Here is a 24,257-nt window from a genome sequence, read left to right as displayed (position 1 = left end):
ATTAGCGTTATCATTATCATTATTAGTTTCTTCTTTTCTGTTCTATTAAACTGTTCTTATCTCAACCCGTGGGTTTTGCTTCTTTTTCCCGATTTTCTCCCCCATCCCACTGGGTGGGGGGTGGAGTGAGTGAGCAGCTGCGTGGTGCTTAGTTGCTGGCTGGGGTTAAACCACGACACAAACAAAATCACAAAACAACAGATTCTTGACCAAGGATGTAAAAGGAACCTCTCCCTTTAACATGCACAGACTTCAGATATTTCTGTGCTGTTAAACAAGTAGCTCTCAAATCTCTGGAGAACGCAGCAGTTAGACCCAAGACTAAAAGTCTAGTACTACAAAATAGACCACAAGCCTCAACTGCATTCTCTCTCTCTAGTAGAGAAGGTCATGTTTGTGGACTTCTTTGCAGTACAGCCAACTAAAAAAAAAAATGACCACTTAAAGTAACAGCTCATACAGTTGCAATTCTCTTCCAATTTCTACATCTTTTGGGTTGCACTGGAAGAATATAATTCTTCAGAGGTTCATGATTCTAAGATATACATAGAACAGGGATGGAATGATGGGGAAATTTTGCTATGATCACAATGATACTGTGTTGTAACACAAATGCTGTATTATGTACAAGTGCTATATTATAATACAAAAATATATTACAGATATTATTCATTACTGTTCACAGAATTTTGGTGAGTGCTGGCATCCAACAAATCTTTGACTGCTTCCGTCTTTGTTTTCTGTTCATCTTGAAAAGAGCCCATAAACTCTCAGGTAGGAAACTGTAAATTTATCTAATTCTTAACATCGTACCAACACAGTACACATAGGCTAATTCTGGAAATCCTGTCACACGTTTCAACACATCTCTAAATATTACATTGTGATACACAGTATTTCCCAAATAATAGGGATGAAAACATATGCTTCCTTTTCTTTAAAATTTGCAAATACGTAATAGGAGATTATGAGCATAAATAAATTTGTCTTCAGTTAATAGCAACAAATCGGCTAGAAGTCTGTTTAGGTAAAAAGATATTTTTCAAGCCTTCTTCCACCTGCCCAATATTGAAACAAATTTAATGTACCTGAGTTCAGCTTTTTACAGTAAAAAAAAAAAAAAATCAACCCAAACAATTTTTTTTTTTTTCTACATACCAAGTAGCATATAAAATCCAGAGGATATATATTACCCGTAACAGAAAAGTGAGCTTGGAATCCCGGTAACAAATGTGCCTCTGTTTTCCATTACCCACATCAACAAGTGCTGTGATTACTTGGCCCAGGCAACTTAGTGATCGATTTATGTTACCTGCTTCCTAAAAACAAAACAAAAAAAAAAACAAAAAAAAAAAAGAGAGAGGGAGAACAGATTTGGTGGATGGAGCAGGGCAGTACATCTGAAAGGAGAAAGATGCCACAGATATTACAGAACCAACCTTTAACCTCAGTCCTTCTGTATGGGTGTCTTTCTGTCTCTCAGATCCTGCCAAGTCTACCAGGTTGAGCAGGGAAGACCGAATGTTAACAATCTCTCGGTTTTTCTCCATGGATTCCACTGTGATAGTGAAAACCGCATGTGATCTTGAGGATTCTCTGTTCATTGAGGTCGATGCTACACGACGGTTTCTCCACCCCATAGTTAGTACCTAAGCACAATAAAGACATCAAACAATATCAAGTATTTCAGACTGTACCCAGTATTTACATACATGTGACGTAAATGGTAGTAAGCATATTTCAATGCAACGGCCTTTAAAAATCTGAAGGACAAGGACTTTTTTCCTTTTATCCAATAAAAGTATTTTAAAAGTGAAAAAATATAGCTACAGTCAAGCTTAATAAAAACACTAATTATAATATTCACTTCTTTCCTCCAGGAGTGCCATTATTGTTTGAAAGCAGTACACAAGGAAAAAATATTTAAAGTCACAAAAGTACTATGTGAACGTCTCATTCATGGAGAAATAAACCTGACAATTTCTGGAACACACATGCTGCCTGATTAGCAGGAGATGTAGTTTTCTGTTGCTATTTCAGAGATCTGTAGGGCAAGCATTAGGGAAAGATTACTGTAATTGCAATTCATATACTCCAAACTCCAGAACTACATGATTTCTTACATGTGTGGGATAGTCAGGAAGCATTGCCTAGCAACAGATTTTTACACTGTTGTTTGGAGGATAGATATAGGGGAAGAGGGTGTCACAGACACTGTGCAAAAAATACGTGCTTTAATCAAAGAGTAATATTTACCAAATAAGCATCAAGATAGATAGTCCAAACATTAAAAAGTGACAAAAAATACCTGGTATGCTTCAGCAGCGGATGACAACACCTGTTCAACAGCACCATCAACAAAGACTCCCTTCTTGATGTGTTCTCTGAGAAAGAGTCCAGCTGAAGCAGAATCTAGCAAGTCAAATATCTGTTCATTGTAGATTTCAATAAATGAGCATTTGCAGAGAAAACTCTTTCCACTGCCAGCCTGAAAAACACAATAATTTACACTATAAACAGATTGGGTTTATTAAGTCTGGCATTGTATTGCAGTGAGTCTCTTTTTACACATATCTAAAGCTATTAGTTTGCATATATAGTCTGCATATGATGCACTTCTGATGCTCAGCTAACAACCAACATCCAGAAACCCAGATGCATTTTTAGACTCAAAGTATAAGCATGCTTTCATCTGAACAAAGTGTACTATAATTTGGTAGAGTACTAGATGCAAGCGTTTCTCATTAATAAATTTGATGCAAGATGGCAATAATCCTGGAAACTTAACTGCTTACCAAACAGCCTTAGCTAATCTTTAATGTGAGACATTACTTTCACTGCAATAATAAGTATAAAATAAATGTACCTTTTCTTTTTCACGTTCAATTAGAAAAAATAAGTATTCAAAGCTCCGTGGAATTACACCTCTCAGACTGTGAGTGAAATTATCAGAATCAGAAGGTCCTAAAGAGATTTTTAATTAAAAAAATAATTAATTAGTACTACTCAGGAGTAATGGTTGACGTTTTCAAGGTATCATTACAGAAGATTTCAGCAACCAGGTTTTAGTCAGTTTATGGCAAAACCACAGAAGAAATGCAATAAAATCAACTTTCAAGATCTAAGATAATATTCCATAATCAGGTTTACATGTAGTCTAAATGATGCTTGTGAAAGTTTATTTTACCTGTCCATAGGTTACCCAATTCTAAAATAGTATAAACTACTCAGACTTCCATAGAAAACATGTACAGATGTAGAGGTATGCCAATACAGCTACCTTAACCCTGATTTGAAGAACCAGAAAGATGGGGTGGATTTGTTCCCATGTTTACTTAATTTCTCGAAAACATGTTGGCCAAAGTGGTTTTGGTTATTTCAGTAATTTTCTAATGGCAAGCACAATATTAATGCATTTAAAATCACCACTGTATGAAGAACATGATTACAAGGGAATCCCCCTTCTTATACAGAGGCCTTAAATTCCTAGCTGGATAGGAAGCAGTTATTTTGAAAACCTCAATATATTTCAACATGGAAGACCCTTGCATACTAGAATATTTTTCTACACATGCAAGGGATATCAGCCAAAAAGGGAAACCAGTAGAATACTCATTTTTGAGAAAATTTACTAAAAGTGTCTGATTTAAATGAAAAGCTTCTCTCCTGTTAAAAACAGAAAAAAATCTACATCTTCAAAAAGGTAGAGGAGAGTACCTATACTTCACTTTTTTGGTATAAAGCAAGAACAACTGCACTGAGCACTGCACCATTTCTTAAAACTTAAAGTTATCTGCAGGAAGACAAAAATCTAAATCATCCCTGGTGTTCGAGCAAGACAACATTTCAACTCAAGACAAAAAAACATTAAGAAACCACTGAAAGATTAAGCTCTCTCATGCACTTACCCATCATAGTAAAGGTTTTTCCTGACCCAGTCTGGCCACTAACAAAACAAAACAAACAAACAAAAAAAGGTCAGATAAAGCTTTATTCTGGCTCTGAATTTTTCATTAACCTGCATCTTTTAAGGAGAACTCACAACTTAAAATGAAAAAAAAAAAAATTCTTCTAAACTGAAAATAAAAAAAGAGACAGAGGCAACCTGAGAAATCAGTCAATTAAAAAGGTATAAAAATACAACAGCGAATTTGACCATGAAATTCTGTTTAGATAAATCACCTTTTCTCTCCCCTGCCACCCACCATTTTCTTCCTTATTTCTGTTGGAAAGGGAAATAGTGGAACTTAGCATTAAAATGAAGGCTTTCAAATATACATATTAAACTATTTTTTGGGTCAACCTTTTGGGTTTGTGCCAATCAGTAGTGCACATAAGCTCAAAATGAGAAAAATACTTTTAAGTCAAATATATCCTTTTTTTTTAAACCATAGTTATTAATCATGCTAGAGAAACTTCAGGGCAATTTCACTTCATTTTTCCACATTTGTATATTGTAACAAAGTAGACTTCATGGTTTTGCAATGCTAGGCTAGGCTAAAAAACCCAGTAAGGTTTTGATTAGATCAGTCCTTCAAGTTATCGTTTTTGACCAAAGTGCTTACTCAGTTTTCAATATGAAAAAATATTGAGAGTTAATATAATGATATTCATGCTACTAGTCATGGATATATTTCTACCTTGAGAACACTTTTGAAAGTTAAAATTATCATTCATGACTTTTCCCACAGGCAGCTAAGACTCACTGAAGAGGTGAGCTTGCCAAATATCAAGTTAAACCGATTTTCATTCCATTTTACTATGGACATACTGAAAACAACTAGGTTTCTCTTTAACAGTACAATAAAGCTTCTAGTTTTTAGACAAACAATAGGAAAATTTAAATGAGTTTACACTCCACATTTTTGGCCTTAAGTATTAGAAGCATAACACCTACCAATAGATTCCTCCAAAAGAGGAATAAGGAGTACTCTTCAATATTGCAAGAACATTCCCTATGTTTTGCTGCACTAAGGAAGTACTTCCAAAGTTTACTGTAACATTAAACAGGCTCTGGCACTTAAAACCACAACTACTCATTAACACAATCTCCTCCAATGTTGCAATTGCTATGAAATACCATTAAATGACTTACTATGCAAAGATGGTTCCATTGTAGCCATTCATACAAGATTCAACAATATTTTTGGCCACACTTGAGAACACTGACTCCTGGGGACAAGGGAAAGAAAAGACACTTGGCACCACTCATTTAAGTACCTCTTCTATCAGTGTTTTCTATGCCATAACTTTATAATATTTAAAATAGACACATTCCTTAAAGTTAGACATGTATCATGACCCCTGGAGTTCTCACAGCAAAACAATACGTCCCAAGTCTTTGTGACATAAATCACTCCTTCTGAAAAGATTTTACTCCTTGATAAACTGAAAGAAAAATAATAAAACTCAGCATCATAGTAACAGCTTTCAAATATGTATTATATTACATTTGGTCCAGTGTTTTTGCTTATGTTATTACAGTTTATACCATCAGTAGGTCAAAATTGAGCCTATGACACTTATTGAATCTAGTTAACCTTGAACATTTGCCACTTCACGATGGCATATTCAACAAATATGCACAACTGTTAGCCTCATCTATTTTCACGTATTTCTCTTAGACCTGCAACAAGAGCCTAGCTACAAATAACAGCCTACAGTGGGTGGGGGTTTTGGTTTTTTAAACAGGAGTTAAATGGAATTGAAGTCTTAAGAGGAACTAAAATTAAGTTCAGAATTTCAAGCACAATATTATAAAAATTAAATTGAAGAATTTTCCTTCCAGCATTACCTGTCCCAGATGAACAAGGCACCTGTTTAAAAGGCAAATGTATAAGAAGGAAATATAACAAATAGAATATAAACTCATAAGTTCATCATATACAAATCACATCTTTACTATCAGCTACTGACTGCCAGTTATTTTTATGTTTGTCTCAACAGGCGGGTTTATTTTCTGTCTGTGGTGTTACTGTAAAATTTACAAATAGAAGCCTCAATTTTAATGCAAAGTTTTTAATTAAAGAAATTAATGGTTAAAAAATACATTAAAACTATCAGAGACCAGAATTTAGTGCAACATTTCTGTACTATAACTACATATTACCAGTCTGACCACTGCAAAAAATGAGACCTAAGGCACTACATCTTTAGAAAGGTTTAGTATAGCAGTTCCCAAAATGTGAGGAAAAACTGCAATACCATTACAAGATTTTGGAAGTTATTACCTGTGTTGTTTCCATATTTGCAACATAATCAAAAGTGAAGATCTTTGGCTCAGGCTTCGAATGCAGACGGATGGTATTTGATGAAAGAACAGATAAACACAAGCCTTGATCTCCATCCGTTAACACAGTTCCCTCTGAAGGGGGACGTACTCTTACATAAACTTTGATAGCATCACCTTCAATACTAAATGAATATTTATGCATTAGATTACTCCAAAATAGATCTATCAGCTGTTTGATAAAATTAAATCACAAATATCAGATTAAGTAAGTGAAGTCATACAAAGGTCTTCCCTGCAAATATGCTACTTGTAGCTGTACACATCAATTCACTACTAGCCACAGATTTATTACAGGTAACAATGTGGCAGATTTAAAAACAAAGAACATGAAGTTACTGGAATTATTGCTGTTGCATGCAACTTCAGGTCTAAAAGAACATATTTCACAGTGAACTTGAGATAGATAAAACCAGTGTTATAATAAAGGTTTCAGTAGTTTCTAAGACTACAAGGCTTCAAGCATCCTTCTTACTACTGAAGTTATAAAAGACTTTACAAATGGAGCAGATAATGCTACATTCCAGCAACCAATTCTTGATCTATGAGTCCAATGAAATACAGCAGCACCTATATCTAAAAGCTCCCTAACCTATTTCATCACATTTATCAGTGGATGCACCAGTAAATTTAGCTTGAATAAGTAACTGTGCATGACTATTATATTAAAGCTTTGAGGAGTTCTGGTATAAATACCAATATACTGATATAATATTAAAGAATTAAGTTCTTGCATGAAGTGGTAGCAAACTTGGATTTACTTTACCTCATTCTTTCCCAAAACGCAGTTATAGCATGAGGGTGTTATAACTGTTACTCATTTTTACTTTTGGTGAACAAGAAAAAGGAACAGAATAGTTTTAAAAATGGGGGAAGGACTTCGTGACTGAAATGTGGGAGTGGGGAGTGGCAAAGGAAAGGGCTAAAAAAGAACAGGAAGCAGCTGAGAAAGGGAATATGTTATACTGGATTTAAGACACACCACACTAACTTGCCGAATATGTTTTCATTAGGTAATATTATTCTGATTTGTGGCAGGAACTGTTTATATTTGGAGGACGGCTTTTTGGTTTTTGTTTTAGCTTAGGACTTCCTCACAGAATTTAAGATCCTCATAGAATACCTCTTCGAGTATATACAAAGATCCTCATAGAATACCTCTTCGAGTAATACAAATGAGAATTTACCGCATGGCAGCATTCCAAGAGGAATCCGACACATCAGGACAACACTTTTATTTAGAGAACTTTTTTTTTTTAAAACCTATAAGGAAGTTAAGAGAGACAGGCAACAATCTTGTGCAGGAAAACATTGAAAGAAAAAACTTTAAATTATTTCACAAAGTTATACTAGGTTTTGTTTGTACTTTTTGTGCAATGTGATTATTCATGTATGGGAACTGGCCAATACTACTTTACCTAGGCGAGTTCAACAAAGGTAATGCAGAGTCACGTAAATCTCCTATAAAAGTGAAACAGACACACAAAAATTAAACAAGATAAAATTACTGCTCAAAAAACCCCTGTTTAAATAGAAAATACTGTAAGCAGTACTGAGGGAGCTAAATGGAGAACCTTATAAATATCCGTTTCATGCATAAATCAGAACTGCACAAAAATATTTATTAACTATCTTCCTTTGGCAGAAAGTTTGCCGTTTCTTGCAAAGGTAGAGGAAGCTCCTGTCCTGCAATGTGACTAGTCTCTTAAATTAATATATATGAGGTTTTGCAAGTGCTTTAGAGCATTAGGAAGATAAATGTTAATAGTATTACATATTCCCATTACATTTATATAACAATACAGCATGAATTTATATAACAATACAGCATGAATTTATATAACAATACAGCATGAATTTATATAACAATACAGCATGAATTTATATAACAATACAGCATGAATTTATATAACAATACAGCATGAAATAGTTTTACTGATGACTGAAAAAAATAAATTTTCTAAACATGCACAACTCAGTAGCTATATTACTTTCACTTTTATGAAGTAATACTGAGCACTCTGTAATGCATAAAGCTCTCCTGTATGTATAAGCATCATTTTGCACAGCTTCGTATTTCAAGGAGATGGCACATATCACCCCATAGGTAGATATGGTGACTTATTTTTTACTTAAGGGTGAATCTGGCATGAAATTATTTCACATAGGTTAGTCAAAATACTAACTAACATAATCAAATTTTAAAAATAAGTAAAATGACAATGAAAGGTGATTTACCAAAATATTCCAATAATAAAGACCTTACAAAGTCTCTAAAAGTGCACCGGTTTTAGTGTAGGGGGATCCCTTCCAAAGTAGAATCAATAAAGGTGTGCAATGGTACTAACCTTCTCATTAACATGCATACTATATTAATATCCTGCTGCTGCTAGGCAAGCCTACCTGCTTTGATTCACACAATAACATCTGAGAAATGTTCTAGCTTCTAATTCAGTTGTTTATTCTTCAAATGCACAAAGTATCAAAACAAGCTGGGACAAGAGAAGCAGCGCATTTTGGAACGGCAGTCAGACTGATAGATACCTGCACAACCTGTACCTTGGGAAATGACCGACTCTCAGCTAACCGTTCTTAGCTCCCATTTTAAAGAGCTGCTGTCACTTGAACGCTTGGAAGAGACTATAGTTACAAACATCACAGCTAATTAAAACTCGGTAAAATTACAGAAGACGAACTGATAAACGCGGGACGGCTGACAGTAACAAGGTTTGTAAATTCTTCCGGCTCGGGAGGGCTGCTTACACGAACCGACCGCGAGAATCCTCTGGGGATATCAGCGCCAGAAGGCGCTTCTGGAGGCGGGGGGTGGGGGCTGACCCCTCTCCCTCCCCCTGCTCCCACCCCGCCGCCCTTCCCCGACACCACCGGGGGCAGTGCGGCTGCCCTGCGGGCACTCCCGGATGGCACCGGCCCCTCCGTGGGGGCACCGAGCCCAGCCAACACGGCCATAGCTCTCCCTGACCCTGTCAGTTCTTACGCCTGGGTGATACCCCACGGGAGGTGACCGGCCCCAGAGGGCAGAGCCGGCCCTCGCCCGGCCAGCGGCACTGACTGCAGCGCGGCCTCCCTCACCGAGCCGCCCCAGTCCCCTCCTGCTCCCCGCACAGTGGGGGGGGAAACATTCCTCAGCCCCTTCACGGCCGCGCAGCCCCACGGCCACCCCATCCCTCCTCACCTCTCATGCCGGGAGCCATGATCCTCGCCGGCCCTGCCGACCCCCGCACCTCCCCGCCCACCGACCGCCTCTCCAAAATGGCGGAACGTTTGAATTTGGCGCTAAGGACGGCGACGTGGCCCCGCCCCCTCCTCGAAGCCAGCATGGGCGCGGCCATTTCGCCCTACATCCTACCCCGCTCCGGCTTCTCTCTTGCCATTGGCTGGAAGTGCCTTCGCTCCTTTCACGTGACGGAGAGAGTTACGGAAGGGAGGAGGTGTGTTAGTTCTGTCCCACTGGGGCCACCGTCCGCTCGCGCCCGCTCGGCCCAGAAGTGCGTGTGTGTGGGGAGGCGGCAGCGCGGCTTGGTCGCGGGCAGCGGCCATGAGCAAAAGGAACCAGGTCTCCTACGTGCGGCCGGCCGAGCCCGCCTTTCTCAGCCGCTTCAAGCGGCAGGTCGGGTATCGGGAGGGGCCCACGGTGGAAACCAAGGTAACGGCCTGGCCCCGCGCTCGGGCGGCGCGGCCCTCCCCGCCCGTGGGCTTGTGTCGGGGCCCTGCTTCCTTGCCCACCGCCGCGGCCGGCCCCTCCCCGGGGGTGGGAAGGGGCAGCGCCCGCTTCTTGGGGCCTCCCGTGCCGTGATGCCCCCCCGCCCCTCGGGCTTGAAACGAAGGCGGTGGGGAAGCGGCACTTGAAGGCTTTGTCCCTGTAGGGCGAGGGGGAACAGTAGTTACCCGCTTAAAATGAGCTGAAACTGTCTTTGTAGCTTGTTTTTGCTTCTGTGTTGGAGATTCAAAACAACAACAGATTGTAGTGCCCTTCCCTATCGCTGTTTTTAATAACTGTAGCAGTAGTGATGATGGTGCCCTGTGCAGAGCAGCCAGTGCCGACATGTCAGCACCCAAGTGGTCTGTGGGGGCAACGGGGGAAACGGCAACGATGTCCCAAATTTTAACTGGCCTTACAAGCCCAGGCAGGGGGAAGAAAAAAAAAAAAGTGTTTTAAGGCTATAGTAAAAAAATATCTTGGAAAGAAGTTAACGTCATCTTAACATAGGTCAGCAGATACAGACTCTGGTGTGATGGCAGGGCAGGGGCAGCAGGGTTTGAGTGAGCTTGTTAAAAGACAGCCTTTTCTGAGGGGACTGGTTTTTTCTGTTTCCAATGTGCTTTTGCCTGTGTTTTCTGCTAACTAAGGTTTTACAGGGTGCCTTAAGAAAGAGGCCTGTCATTATCGTAATATAGCAAATGCAAAGTTGTTTCTTTTTGATGACTAAGGAGATGTAAATTTAAGCTACCGTTTAACATTAGCTGGTAGTGCTGCTTGTGCAGTTACGTTGTTACCTGGTTGTACTTCCGTGAATCTTTGGATGATCCCACCTGACCTGTATGCAGCTGAAAACTAACCTAGCAAAAAAAAAAAAAAAAAAGCCCCCTCCCCCCACAGTGGGTTATTGTTAAGGCCTTGATTTGAATCATACTTGTGCCACTGTGGATATACAAGTTACTTGTGAAAATACCTTTTGTTACAGATGGGAATGTATTGACTTGCACTACTTGCTCCATTCTCCTGTATTGCCTTTCTAAGGTTCAATTCTAGTATATTGTGGATCTTAAGCTGAAGAGGCCATTATCATCTAACCTCTCCAGATTGGTCAGTAAAGTAATAGTCACAATGATTTGTTAAAAAAAGAAATTTGCGATGAACTGGAATTTGAGATAAAAGTATGCCTTTGGTACTAACTGTTTCACTTCCCAAGGAAGATTGCATTTTGTCTACCTCTTGGTAAATTCAATAGATTATGGTCATACTATCTATACTTATGAGATTAAGTTTTCAGTTTCTCTAATATTGCCAAACTTTATGTTGTTGCACTGAGGTTTCCATGCCAGAAAGTTTATTTTTATAAAATTTTATCCCAAATTATTCTTCTGTCTTAGAGCACAAGTTTGAGAGAATAGAAACAGGGACGTGGTCTTCCTTGTGTCGGTAATGCTTACAGTGATTTGGTTAGGCAGCTTTAATAACAAAGCCACCAGGGACTCCCTTTCCCTTTGCACTGTTTTGAGTACAGCATAGAAGATTCAAATTTGGACCCACGCATTTAAGATTTTCTTAGTGTTGCATGGCAGGCAGTGCTTGTACAGTAAAGATAACGAACAAAGGAATTAATTTCTTACCTTCCAAGTTCCTGCTGTTTTGGTCTCTAATTGAAAGAGCCCATACTTTTTTTTCTAGGGGACACTACGTCTCAGTGATAGAATTGGAGTGTCATTTGGAGTGTGCTGGGAGGGCCTGGCACTGACAGCTGTGCCAAGTCTCCTCACTAACCTTACTGCAAAAGTGAAACCAAAGAGAACTAGCCCACCCTTAGTGGTTGTGATTTGGTGTGGTGATGAGAACTGCTTTTATTTCTCTCCTGTCTAGAGAGAGCAGCTTCCACTTGCAGATGGTGATAGTGAGAACGGCAGTGACAACGAAGATGAGCAGCCTCAAGTGGTAACACTGAAAAAAGGGGACTTGACTGCTGAAGAAGCAATGAAAATTAAACAGCAAATCAAAGAGGCCTTAAAGTCAAATGAATCAGGTGAGTGAATCAGAGATAACCCATAAAAGGGAGCTTGATAATTTGCTTATTTTTCTACCATTTAATATTACCTTTGATTAATTGTTTTGAAATTTTCAGCTAAATAATTTGCACTTGTGATTCCTAATCTGAAGTCGTTGAGTACATATCCAAGCTGTCTGGCATTTTATAGTGTTGCAGTCCTGTGCTTCTTGATTGTGCTTCATCCTACCTCCAAATACCACCTTAAATAAATGGTTGGGGTTTTTTTTGTTATGGTGTGTCATTGTCCTGACACACAGTCTTTTGACATCACCTGTGATAATTTTTGAATTCATTAATTATTTGAACTCATTAGTTCAGCCAAATTTGATGGCAGAGTGGATGTCTTAAAGGTAATTGTATGAGTTCATGAAAGAGAGTGATGGGCAGAAGGAGGAAACTCAGGTTAGTGCTTCAGTGGAAAGAATGGCAGGTGAGTAAGCTTGGTAATGTGTTTTCTTAACTGACTGGTCCATGTTATTACTTGCTTAAAATTATCCCCAGTATGCATTGTGACTTGCAAATATATTATACAAAACTAAATTGATTAGTTGAAAATAACAGGTGGTGCAATAGTGCCACCAAACAGCAAGGTATAGAAAAAAAAGTTTCTTTGCTAGAAAGAATTAGAAAGCCTTATCTAAGTTATTTAATAGGCTTTTCAAGAATGGAAAGATGGAAGTGGTGTGGGAGAGGTTGCTGCAGTTAGGCAATAAAGATGTGAAACTACAGTTGATGGATACAGCTATGTTAAGAATTTCTGTCAGTATTCATCATTCAGATATGGTTGACATAAGTGCTTTGAGAGTCCAAAAACTTCCGTAATCACACAGGGTGTGATGAAATGTAGCTTTATCTTTATTTTTTGCTGACAGAAGACTTGACAGATTAAAGGTAACTAGTACTGCCTCTAGTGGAAATGTCTTGACAATTAAGAATATAAAACTGGAACCTCACAAGTATAAAATAGAAACGTGATTCATGGAAGCTGTGGACCTTTTCCTTGGTTAGCCATTGTGGCTATTTACAAAGGCTGTAAATTTAGTTTAGAGCAGATTGAGAGCCTAGCACGCCACTATCAATAGGACATCCTTAGCTTCTGTCTTTTTCTGCCATTTGGATTCAAAAATTCAGGTTTGTGCTGTCACTATATAGAAGTATGTGTTAAAATTTAAATGGTAGAAATTATATAAATGAAGAAGTCAGATAACAGTAGTGGGAGAAAATACATTGAGAATCTTATATTTTTGAAAAGCAGATTGTTGAAAAATTCTCAATTTTTGTAATGCAGGTTAGTCTGAAACTAAATAAAACTACATCTGATTTGTTTCTGCAGGTAGATATGTATACGTTAGGTATAACCAGGTAGTGAACTGAAGGCTGTGTTCATATAATTTGAACTCCTCTGAGAAAATGCATTCAGCTTCCAGCTTACTTCCTGAAGTGTAATGCATGTGCTTGTTGTTGTAGTTTGTAAAGTTGTCACATGATTTCTTTTCAAAAGTGGGATCACCCTCCTACTGTTGGGAGAAATTTCAACCCATTGGAAGGAAATGGCATGATTCTTTCTGAGCATTGGTTTCCTTTTCATATAAGCAACTTGAATTTTGAATGTTCACAGTAGGAGGAAAAACGATTTTGTAAGGCTAGGCAAAAGGTAGTTGTCCATGAGAGTCTATTGAGATGGAGTCCATGCTGTGAAAAAAGTCCAAAAGAGCTGCCAAGCTGAATACACAGTATGAAATGGAAGTGTATTTGAATAGAGTAACTGAACTTCTTTGGTGGAAAAAGACATTCCTAAGACATAATTGTATGTAGTGAGGATGGTAGTATTGAGTCCCTGTAGGACTTTGGCACCTTTGCTTATTACCCCTTCAGCCCTTCAGTAATAACTTGCATTTGGAGGAAAAAATCCACGGTAGTAGGTAGCAGAGTGTTGAATCACTATGCTCTGGGGACTGCTGCCCTCTGTTCTACATTATTGTATTATTATTCGTTCATCTGCCTCTGCTGTTAATATGAGGTCTTGGCCTCCTTTTCCTTTTTTTGGCTTATGGGAATAAACAGGGTAAGTGCTACTGTGTTCCTCTGCTATGGCCAGGACCGAGTGCAAAATTTCCAGTGAAGGTATGGGTGACTGTGCTACAGCTTGCTGAAGGCTTTTTTGAGTCTTTGGCCATCTTTGCACTGTCAGTCTGACCTCTAGATTTAAATTCTGATTTCCAGTCAGACAGGTATTTAGACAGCTGGTTACTGCCAGTTTAATAAAGAGAGTTTTGAATAATGTGTTAATTTCTTTTCTTTTTTTGGATAATTGTCAATTCTGAAAATGGGAGGTATAAAGAAAGTTTGATGCTGAATGATTTGATTACATTTCTTGTTGCTTTGATTTTTTATACCAGAGTTGAAAGTGAAATTAATTTAACAGGTACTAGACCATAATGCATAGCCCCAAATCAGATCATTAGTAAAATTACGTGAAGCTGAAAAGGTAGCAGGCAAGTAAACTTTCCAACTGCTAATCTTCCTTTCCACCATGCATCAGTGCTGAGGCACTTTGATAGATCATAAGTAATGTGCTGCTAACCATCTGTTGTGAATAGAAACTGTTAAGTTTTTCAGAACATGGAAAGTACTCAGTTTTGAGGTTCTGCCCTCTCCTCCTTTATATCTGTAGTGATTGTCTTCATTTGAGGGTCCTTGTCATCAGGCTTTGGTTTGGGATATTATTCTAGGATTTTCCATATCTCATTTACATAGTTTCTCCTTCCTGTTCTTCTAGAACCAGTTTGACATGGCCACACTTTTTTTTATTTCAGGCACCAGCATTTCCTGTGACTCGCATTTTCCTTTACAGATGAGTAATGCTTTTGTATTAATTTGGCAAAACCAGCTGATTAATGTCCTAGCTGCACTTAGTTGCCTCCTAAGGCAGAACAAAATTTAGTGAAGCTTGTATCTTGGCTTTTGCAAGTATAGTCACAGGGAACTTTATTTAGGACTGAACATTTCCTATATGAGAAAACACCCTTCCATATTGAGATATTTTTCTCTATGGAGGACTGACTTAGAGGCTTTTTAAAAAGAAGTAATTTGTTTATCAACAGTTATTTTGCTTAATATTTTTATGCAGCATTTTATAAATCATTACTGTTGGTTCAGAGAGAAATTAAAATGATCTTATGAGAAATAAAATTTGCACAAAAGAAAAGATGGCAATTACTGCAAGATACTTTATCCCAGCACTCATTATAGTCTATGGAATTGATCTTTCTACTGCTTTTCTAGTTCACCTGGCCTCTGGGACACTCTGATACATGCAGATGAGCAAATTTGGCAGAAGGTGTCCTTACTCATTCAAAGTCTTATAATATTATTCTTGTCTCATTCTGTATGCTGGGGTTGGGAGAGGACAAGAGAGAGGAGAGACAAGGAGAACACAGTCCATGCTGTCTTGGATATTGGAGCTCTTTCCTTAGCTTAAGCAGCTGTTACATCAGATACATATCACAGAGTTCATGCTGCTCTTCATCATGTGAGCAGCAGGAGTCTAAATAAAAGCTAATTTTACAGTATGTAAGTAACAAAAACTTTCCCAAGTGTCCTCATAAACGATGGAGACTGAGTATCTGAGCAAGACTGGCCTTTTTATCTTCATGATACCAGTGTGCGGAATTCCTGTAGAAAATGCTTCCAAAGGCATGCATAGAGGTGGGTGGCCAGAAAGCACTAGAAGGAGAATCTGAAATGGCTGATCTGACCTTCAAACCTTAGAAACCATTAAGAAATTTGCCAGGTTATCATACATTTTTTCTAACCTTTATCATTGAATAGACATATATCTTGAAATATTGTTTGCGCTGCTCCTCCTGTTGTTCTGCCAGTTTAGTGGCGTTTGTGTTTCCTGTCATTGCCTCATTGACCCATGCAGACAGAAACTGCTGAAAAATCATGCTGCTAACCACACAAATGACTACTAAATAAAAAATGCAGTAAACTGAAGAGCAGTGTTTCTTTTTCAGACCCTCATTTCTGCTTCTCTTGTAATATATAACTTGCAATTAAAAGAGAATAAACAAAATTCTGATTTGTGGCTTCTTAAATTGATGTCACTTGTGAAGTGAGTTTTCAGCTTGATGTTTGATTGTGCCCCTCTTAGCCAAGGAGTGTAAAGGTTTGTGATCCAGGTAAAAGCAGCAGTGACTAAGAACAGTCGAATTTGAACTGCTAGTGTAGTTTTTGGATTCTCTTATCAGAAGTGGATTTTATTATTTCTCCTGTAATGCCTTTATGTTGGTTGTATTTTACTTTGTGTGTTTCAGTGTGTTTATCAGAAATCCTGCTTTCCATAATTTGTAATACTGATACTGTCTTTTATCAGGGCTCTGTTTGAAAAACTGCCAACACTGAGATTGTTTCTTCAGTCTCTTCTTTGCATTGCTTAATACACTCAGTTTTTGGAGGTCATCGATACAAATAAAAAAGGACAGCTGACACATAAGAGTCTGGTAAAGTTAGAAAAGATGAAGGGAAATTTTTTTACCAGCTGGAAAAGACAATCTTTAACAAATCAACACAAATTTCTTGAGCTGCTACATCAAATTCTTTCAAAAAGCATAGTCTGTGTGTTCTCCCTCTTTCCACAAGTTGCTAAGGTAAGGCTAAGCCTACTGTGTTTCCTTATCTCCTTTGTTCTTTGTCAAGCATTGCCAACACATCATAGCTCTCTGAAGTTGGCCTGGGATGCCTGCTGAAAGGAATGTCCCTGAGCATATAATGAAATTTTGACAGTGTTTAACCAGGCCAAGAGCTAAAATCTTTTCCTTTGATGCAGAATGATCCACAAATAGTATTGAGGCCCTGGAGGTCAGAGCTAAGCTAGTTGCCATTTTGGTGGAGTTTTTGAGCTTTGCTCTGTTTATGCACTTTGCTTATTAGGAGTTTAAATTCATATTGCAAAGATACTTATCAGTTTTTCCATCTGGTAGACAAGGTGAAATTAGTTTGTGCAGTTCACAGCTTGGGTAGCAGAAGAGCTGGGAGTAAAATTGACATTTCTGACTTCCATTTTTTCATGGACTATGAGTACATAGCTGTTTACCTGATTTATTTTGTGGATATGCTTTCATTACATTTTTAGGGGTTTGGTTTTTCAATTTACCATTCTAAGAAAATGTAGTAATTGCTGGTTGTCCTATTTTCACAGCTGTACTGGTACTGTACACAGTCTGTACGCTGGCTGGCTCAAGTACAGAGACAGTTGGGTCTGCTTGTAAGTGAAATTTTTCTAATAGATGCATTTTTTTTTTTTTGCAGAATTTGGCTTATATTGTGCCTCAGATCTTGTTTAAGTTAGAAGATCTGGTTTTCCAAATAAACATTGTAGTTAAGCAACAATTAATTAGTAAGGGGAATTATTTGATATTAAACTTCTGAGCCGAAAAATGGAGGCCCAACTTCTGAGAAAAATGATACATAGTGCATTTTGATTGGTTGTGTGTGATATGTTTTCAGAAACAGTTATTTTTCCTTCCCAGAATTTACCATAGGCATTTCCTAAACTTCTGTATCACATGCACAGCATCTAAACACCTAAGCTTTCCATGTAGAATTCACAACAGATCCATTGAGAAGTATGCTTTTCATATTTACAGTTTATTATTGCGGTAATTCCTTGTAACTGTAATGCTTTTCTAATGCACTAGTCCTGAAATACTTTCCCAGAAGCTGGTTAGTTATTTTCTGCATAGTAGTATTCTCTCATAAACTAGTGCAGAAGCATGGATTTTGTAGAAGTCATTGACAGAATGGGTGCTTAGTTTTTAAAGCTAGGTTTCTTCTTAAAAAGCGTCTCTGAAACTTGAGCAATTCTAAGTGAAGTTTCCTAATGAAGTTGATGCCTTCATTTATACCACATAACCCTTAAGACACCAGATTTAATAGTTGTATTGTTTGGAGTATGCACTGAAGAGTGTTTCAGCCAGTGCTGTGTATGATAACACTGAAATCTTAGTCTTCAGCCATAATCTTATATATTGAGGAAAGAATTCATGCTAACGACAAAAGATATTTATTGGCTATAATTAAATAGCACATAATCTTGTCAAACACATGCATATTGTTAGGAAATTTCTGTTGAATAATGAATTTCACACAAGTACTTTAGGAAAACTATTTTGCGCAGAACGTATGGTTCTTTAACATCCTGTCACATATACATTATAAAAATTGCAAACTACTGCAGCATGAGCCTTTGTGTCTGATTCATGACTTTACAATTATGCTTTTTTTTCCAGAGTTATTGCTTTGATGCTGTTACTTGTGCAGTAGCTTTCCTCCTCTGCCTGATAATCCTGGAAGGGACTTCTCTTGTTTTTAAAATTGTTATTTGCTGTAGTACATGCAGAGGAGCAGAATTAGTCACTTGGAATTGTCTGGTGATTTTGCAGATACAAATAAACCCTAAAACTTTCATCCTATATGATAATAAAAGGCAGGTTTATGACCATGTGATCTGTTTAGCTGTCTCAGCAGGACAGAGTATATTAGAAGAAAAAGCTTTGTCTTGTGTATGTGCCATTTTGTTCTTTAAAGAGATACAGTAATTCTGAAATAAGTGCATTTGTTTTCACGGATTTTACAAATGGTGAAGTGGAATTAGAGGATCCTATAAAGTTGTCCTCTCCATGTTGTAAGTGTATGTGGCTGGATTGTGTGGGAAAAGCTCTACTGCTCACAGTCTCTTCTAAGTTAAAGCTCTGGTTAGCGAGAACCCATTTCTAATAGGAACTGCAGGAGAACTGTCTTCAAGGGCTGGTTGCCATGGAGCAGATGTGTGTGCATGAAGGACATTCATCGATACAGACTTTGTAGCCAAAAAATACATTTTCATGATTGTTATATTCTATCAGAGTTCTCGCTGATCTTGGTTCTAGGGAATAAGAAAAGATAATAGTGAAGGTCTGTATGTGTGTGTGAACATGTGCAGATGAGTTCTGATTTTACTCTCTTTGTTATAGATGGTGAACCAGAGCCTGCTGATGGAAAAATTATGTTCAGGAAGCCAGCCAAACGTTCATCAGAGAAGTTTTTGGACTTCAATGTAAGTTCAAGTAAGAAGATGAAAGAGGCAAAGAAAACTAAGAGAGAAGCAACTACTCCTCAGAGTACAGCTAAGCAAATAAAAAATAGCAGTCTTCTCTCATTTGATGATGAGGAAAATGATGATTAGGAGTTGTATTTTTTTATATTTTACTTACCCTTCTAGGGATCTGAGTACGACTGAAGGTTTTCCTAGAACTTGAAGCATGGTATCTGAGTCTTCTCTTACTTTGTTATAGTCCAACTAGAGAAACATAGTATAAAACTAGCAAGAGCTAAGTCTTTGCAGTTCAGATGGAACTGTAGGAACAATATGTCCTGTCTTTATTTTAAAAGAGAATTTAACCATGTATATAAAAGCTATTTGAGGTCACAAATGAGTAGCAAAATACACCTGTACATATCCAGTTTATATAAATTTTCAATCAGTACATTTGAAAACATCCTCTGTTACTAAAAACACATTTCCTCTCTATTTGTTGGCCTTATTTGACAGTTGTGTGGGTTTTACCTGTTATTGTTGACTTGACATTCAAAAGAGAGAGACTTCATTGCTGTGGAACAGAGACTGAAGTTTTCTGTCTCATAGCTTAACAGAAGTTTGCACAACTTTTGTACATGTGGATTGGCAGATTAGCTCTTCGCAGAGCACTTGCAGTAAGTGAGCCTGCAGTTGCTAAAATCATCTAGTCTTAATCCTGTCTTTGGTGAATCCAATCTAAGAAGCATCAAATTCATTTGAATTGATTGTGCTAGCAAGATATAAAAATTTTGATTGCAGTTGATAGTATCAATTAATGCAAAAGAAAGATGCCTAAACCCTTGGAGATTGTGCACTTTGGTTATCATTATGATGAGGTCAGTATTTTGGTGGTGGTTTTATTTTTTTTTTTTAAGTATATTTGTTCTGGTTGGCTACCTATGTGTTCATAATTATTTGGGATCTCAAACAGTGTATTTTTAAAAAATGGTTTCATCTTTAAGCTGTGGAAAAGCATTATTTTGGTTTTCTTCAAGTAGGAAATTGTAAACAGGAAATTTAAGTCAAGAAATGTTATAGCTGTGATACAAAGTTTTAAAATTTTTCAGTTGCCCATGTACAGTACACTGAAAGTGACCATTTCTGTACCATTTATGTAACAGAATGTGCTGAAATTCAAAATAACACTGAGAGCTGATGGGATTGGGGAGAACAAGGTGGTGAAATGGGACTAGTGACTTTGAAATTATTTGGAAGTATGGTGTGTTCTGTAACCATATATAAGGAAGACCTGAGACTGCTGCAGAATTACAGGTTATGAGGCAATGAAACCAGTTCTTCTGCTGTGTGACAGGACATCCGACATAATTTGGGCTGTAAAGCTTCATTGAGGAGCAAATTTGAAGTTGCTGTCTGAAACAGCTGGTTTTAGTTTGTTAATCTGGTATTAAACAATAAATTAAGTTTTCTTTAAGTGGTCCAAAGATATTTTAATGAAAATTTCAGTACATAAAATGGGATTTTTTTGTCACCTGTTAATGGAGCTTCCTATGACTGCTGCCTGTCTTCATACTTACCAACTTCCTGCAGGATAAGATCAGATGCAAGTCTGCATACTATTTCACACTAACTGTGCGAGTGCATATTACCCTGATTTTGAAAATGAATAGATCTGTTGTCCTTTCAGAAAATTAAAACCAGACCTATAAATGGATATTAGAGTCTTGTTGTAGCACTGGTCTGATATTAGAACTGCCAGAGAGGTGCACCGTGACAACCTGATTATTCCCATGAGGACATGTTACATTTATAAATACATAATTTGTCTGTATTCTGCATATGTAGAAAAGAAAATCAAATGTAGGAAGAAGAAATACAGAATCAAAGGTTCCCAGGGATTAATCTTTCCATTTATTTTGTATACTTAAAACTTGTTTGAATCCATTAAATATCTATATATATACCCCCATGAGAAATCCTGTAGCATTACAGTATACTGAAGGAATATCTGGGCATATTTCAACAACTGAGTAAATACTCTGACTTGCTGAGACTCATCTGAAAGAATGAATTAACTATTGACTGCTTACTTAAACTTTTCTGGTTCTGTTTGTCAGCACAAAAATGTACTTGCTTACATTTTTCTTGCGCAGCCTGAAAGCTCTTCACTTTAGCTGTGAGGCAATTTAGGAGATATGGCTATCAAGAGATAAATACTTGCCAAGGATCAGAAGGAATTTGGATTTACCTTAAAATTAGAGAGGGCCTCCCAAATACGCAGCTGATTTGGCATGTTCAAAATAAGATTGAGGTCTAGTTTGAATCTGGTTAGTAATTGCATTTAAACAAAAATTACTATTTCTAGTGAAAGACTTGGGAGACTGAAGTCCAGTGAGAAGAGGGTTACCTCAAAATACTGGGTGCAGTACTTTTGCTTAATCATGCTCCTTGCTGTACAACTTCATGACAGATGTCTGGAATGCAAATAAATTAATTGGGTTTACTTGGAAATAATACAATGAAAGGTATGTTGTTCTTCAGGCAACACAGCAGGGGAAAGAAAGGTGGATACAGAAACCCAGTTTCTTTCCTTTATTCCGACTGTGATTTGTAGTGCTCTGACCAGGAGGAGACCTTTGTATTCATTGTATTTCACTCCCAGTTGACCTAACAATAACTGATTGGATATATTTATTAAGAGGTGTGTGTGATGCACAGAAGCATTATAGTCAAGTAGTCATGTGAAAATTCAGTGTTCTTGATGTGACACACCAGGAAAATTACACACGCCATCAACTCCCCATGAAACCTGTGACTAAAGAGAACAATTACTTGTTCATTTAGGAAAGAAATGTGAAACTGTCTTAAGCAATCACCTGCCTTAAGCAATGGGCCGTGGAAAAATAATAATTGCAAGAACTTTCTAATAAAGGGGAAGCCAAAGTAAGTACATGGAACACGGGGCTAGGACTGGAATGGACAATTCTCCTGGCTTTTTCTTTCTCTCTCTCTTCCCTGCCCTCATCCCCAGTCCTTTTCCCCTCCTGTAGTGGGGAATGTATGTGTATTTTTTTATCTTGTGGAGCTTGCTCAGCTAAGTGTGAGAGAAGTGCTGTGGAGGAGCAAGGTGAAAGTAGCTGAGGCTTGTTACCTAATATGGGAACCTTGGTCGTCAGATGTGGCCTGTTACCTAATGTGGGAATCTTGTACAGTTTTTATTAATAAAACCTTTGAAATTTCCCAGTTCAGTAAGACTCCAAAACGTTTATTGATGGTGGTGTTAGTTCTCACTCTTCTTAGCTGAGCAGTAAGCCGGAATAAACCTGGTGAACTGTAGTAGCATTGCAGCAGTGGATGCTTGTAGTGGAGGCTTTTTATGTTGCAAAGGTGCTTGGATGTCATCAGGAAAGATGGGATGCTCTGTCACCTTTCTTTCTTTTGAAGAAACAGGATCTTTCTCCAAATGCTAGGAATCAAAGTGAATCATCAAGAATGCTGCATTATGAGATAGAAATAGCAAAGACATGGGACAGAATGAGCAAGAAAATGCACATGTGGGCAGGTAGCCCAGGAGTTCCTACCCTGGGTTGTATTTCTAGCCTGTCTGATAAGGTTAATTTTTTTCTCAAATAAAACCAAATTTGTTGTACTGCAAATGTTCGTTTCATTGGCCTAAACAGGAAGGGATGAGTCAGAATTCTATTCTGATATTTTTTGTGTCCGGCACTTTTCCAGGAAATATCATTTGGAGGATCAAAGGCTGTGTTTTGCAGACACTGACTGAGCACAAGAAGCCTGTATTTAGCTGGTTTAATTACACATTTTTTGAGTTTCATCACAGGACTTAATGTCTGTCTGTTTTTTTTTTTTTTTTTTTTTTTTTTTTACAGTGCTTCAGTATATAATCCTGTTAGGAAGCTGCAGATTTACAACAAAGCAGGAAGTAGCAATGTCATAATTTCAGCTGATTGTTTCCCTTGTGCTGTAGTGTATTAACTAAGTAATGCTTCACTTTGCTATGTAGAGCCAATTGCATTCTCAAGGACATCAGGCATGCCTGAAGATGAGTCATTACCTTTGGTACAGCACAAGAGGTATGATATGCAGTCTCAGCAAGCGTTTGTCCATTGAAGTTGGTTAATAACCTATAGCCTTCTCCTGTGGCAAGATGCCATAAATCAATCCTTTGTGCATTCAGCAAACAGCAAGGCTGGTGTATCAGCTGCCTCTTCAGTATCATCCCTTTATTCCCATCCCTACAGCAAGGTGTTAATCTGCAAAGAGATTTTTCATGTCCTAGACCTCCCCTTCTGCCTCACTTCCTTGAGAGCATTCCAGAGGCACCAGTCACAAGGGTAGCCATTAAAACCAGGGGAGAACACCACAGGGTTTCATGTGAGTGACTGCAGCCTCCTGCAGGCTTCCTCAAGATTTTGGGAACCTATAAAATCTCAGAGCCAGCTCCTTGGAAGTAACTTCCTCCTGGGGAAAATGGATGGCACCAGCCAGGAAAATTGCACAGGATTGAATTTTACAGTGTTTACCCTACTATCACTTATTTTTTTGTTGGAGGTAAAGCTAACAGCTGGCAAAAGCAGTTTTCCTCTATTAGGAGATGTAAAGTGGCTTTGGTGCCATTCCAATCCATATGGCAAAGGATTCCTGTTCCTTGACTCCCATGGCAGTCCTCAGTGCAATGCTTGATTAGTTAAGGCCATGGGCAAGAGGGAGCTACCTTGTAATAGGCAGAAGTTATTAGAGGAAGGTGTTGTTAAGCCTCCATGGGGTAACGGTGATCACGGCACGCTTTTAGTTTTGATATCATGAAAGAGTTGTTCCCTTAGGGACAACACAGTAACAACGAACTTTAAAAGGGCAGATTATAAAACTATGAGGAAAATGGTTAACAGCAGGCTGAAGGGCAAAGAGAAGTACTTAAAAACCATAGAGAGCTGCCTGGAGGCTATTTAAGAACATTGTATTAGAGGCACAGATGGTTTGTATACCTTTGAGCAAAAACAGCATACGAGGAAGAATGAAACTCACAGGGTTACGTGGGAGAAAAGCGTGAGTATAGAAAGGTTGAAAACGCATCCCTTAAAGA

General features: G+C 38.1%; 2 protein-coding genes across 4 annotated transcripts in view; one reads left to right on the top strand and one right to left on the bottom strand.

Moving 5' to 3' along the window:
* Positions 1-9,848, bottom strand: part of KIF15 (kinesin family member 15) — a 47,490-nt gene extending 37,642 nt beyond the window's left edge. The window contains exons 1-9 of one of the 3 annotated variants that reach the window (XM_030008936.2): positions 9,486-9,848; positions 7,708-7,750; positions 6,231-6,414; positions 5,096-5,172; positions 3,909-3,946; positions 2,867-2,964; positions 2,309-2,488; positions 1,440-1,649; positions 1,194-1,319 (exon numbers count right to left, since the gene is read on the bottom strand). In XM_030008936.2, the coding sequence (XP_029864796.1) occupies positions 1,194-1,319; positions 1,440-1,649; positions 2,309-2,488; positions 2,867-2,964; positions 3,909-3,946; positions 5,096-5,172; positions 6,231-6,414; positions 7,708-7,750; positions 9,486-9,642 (1,113 nt within the window). In that variant the 5' untranslated portion in view covers positions 9,643-9,848. The remainder of the gene's footprint in view (positions 1-1,193; positions 1,320-1,439; positions 1,650-2,308; positions 2,489-2,866; positions 2,965-3,908; positions 3,947-5,095; positions 5,173-6,230; positions 6,415-7,707; positions 7,751-9,485) is intronic. The other 2 variants (XM_030008937.2, XM_030008938.1) reach the window with 2 other exon arrangements.
* On the top strand, positions 130-20,867 carry KIAA1143 (KIAA1143 ortholog). The gene is made up of 4 exons (XM_030008939.2): positions 130-148; positions 9,799-9,956; positions 11,892-12,051; positions 19,092-20,867. Exons 2-4 carry the CDS (start codon positions 9,849-9,851, stop codon positions 19,301-19,303), a joined length of 480 nt encoding a protein of 159 aa, XP_029864799.1. The 5' UTR covers positions 130-148; positions 9,799-9,848; the 3' UTR covers positions 19,304-20,867.
* The last annotated feature ends 3,390 nt before the right edge of the window (positions 20,868-24,257 follow it).

This window comes from Aquila chrysaetos, chromosome 3, assembly GCF_900496995.4.
Source record: "Aquila chrysaetos chrysaetos chromosome 3, bAquChr1.4, whole genome shotgun sequence".
NCBI lineage: Eukaryota > Metazoa > Chordata > Aves > Accipitriformes > Accipitridae > Aquila > Aquila chrysaetos.
Note: the sequence above shows the minus strand (reverse complement) of the source record. Positions and strands in the feature narration are given on the sequence as shown.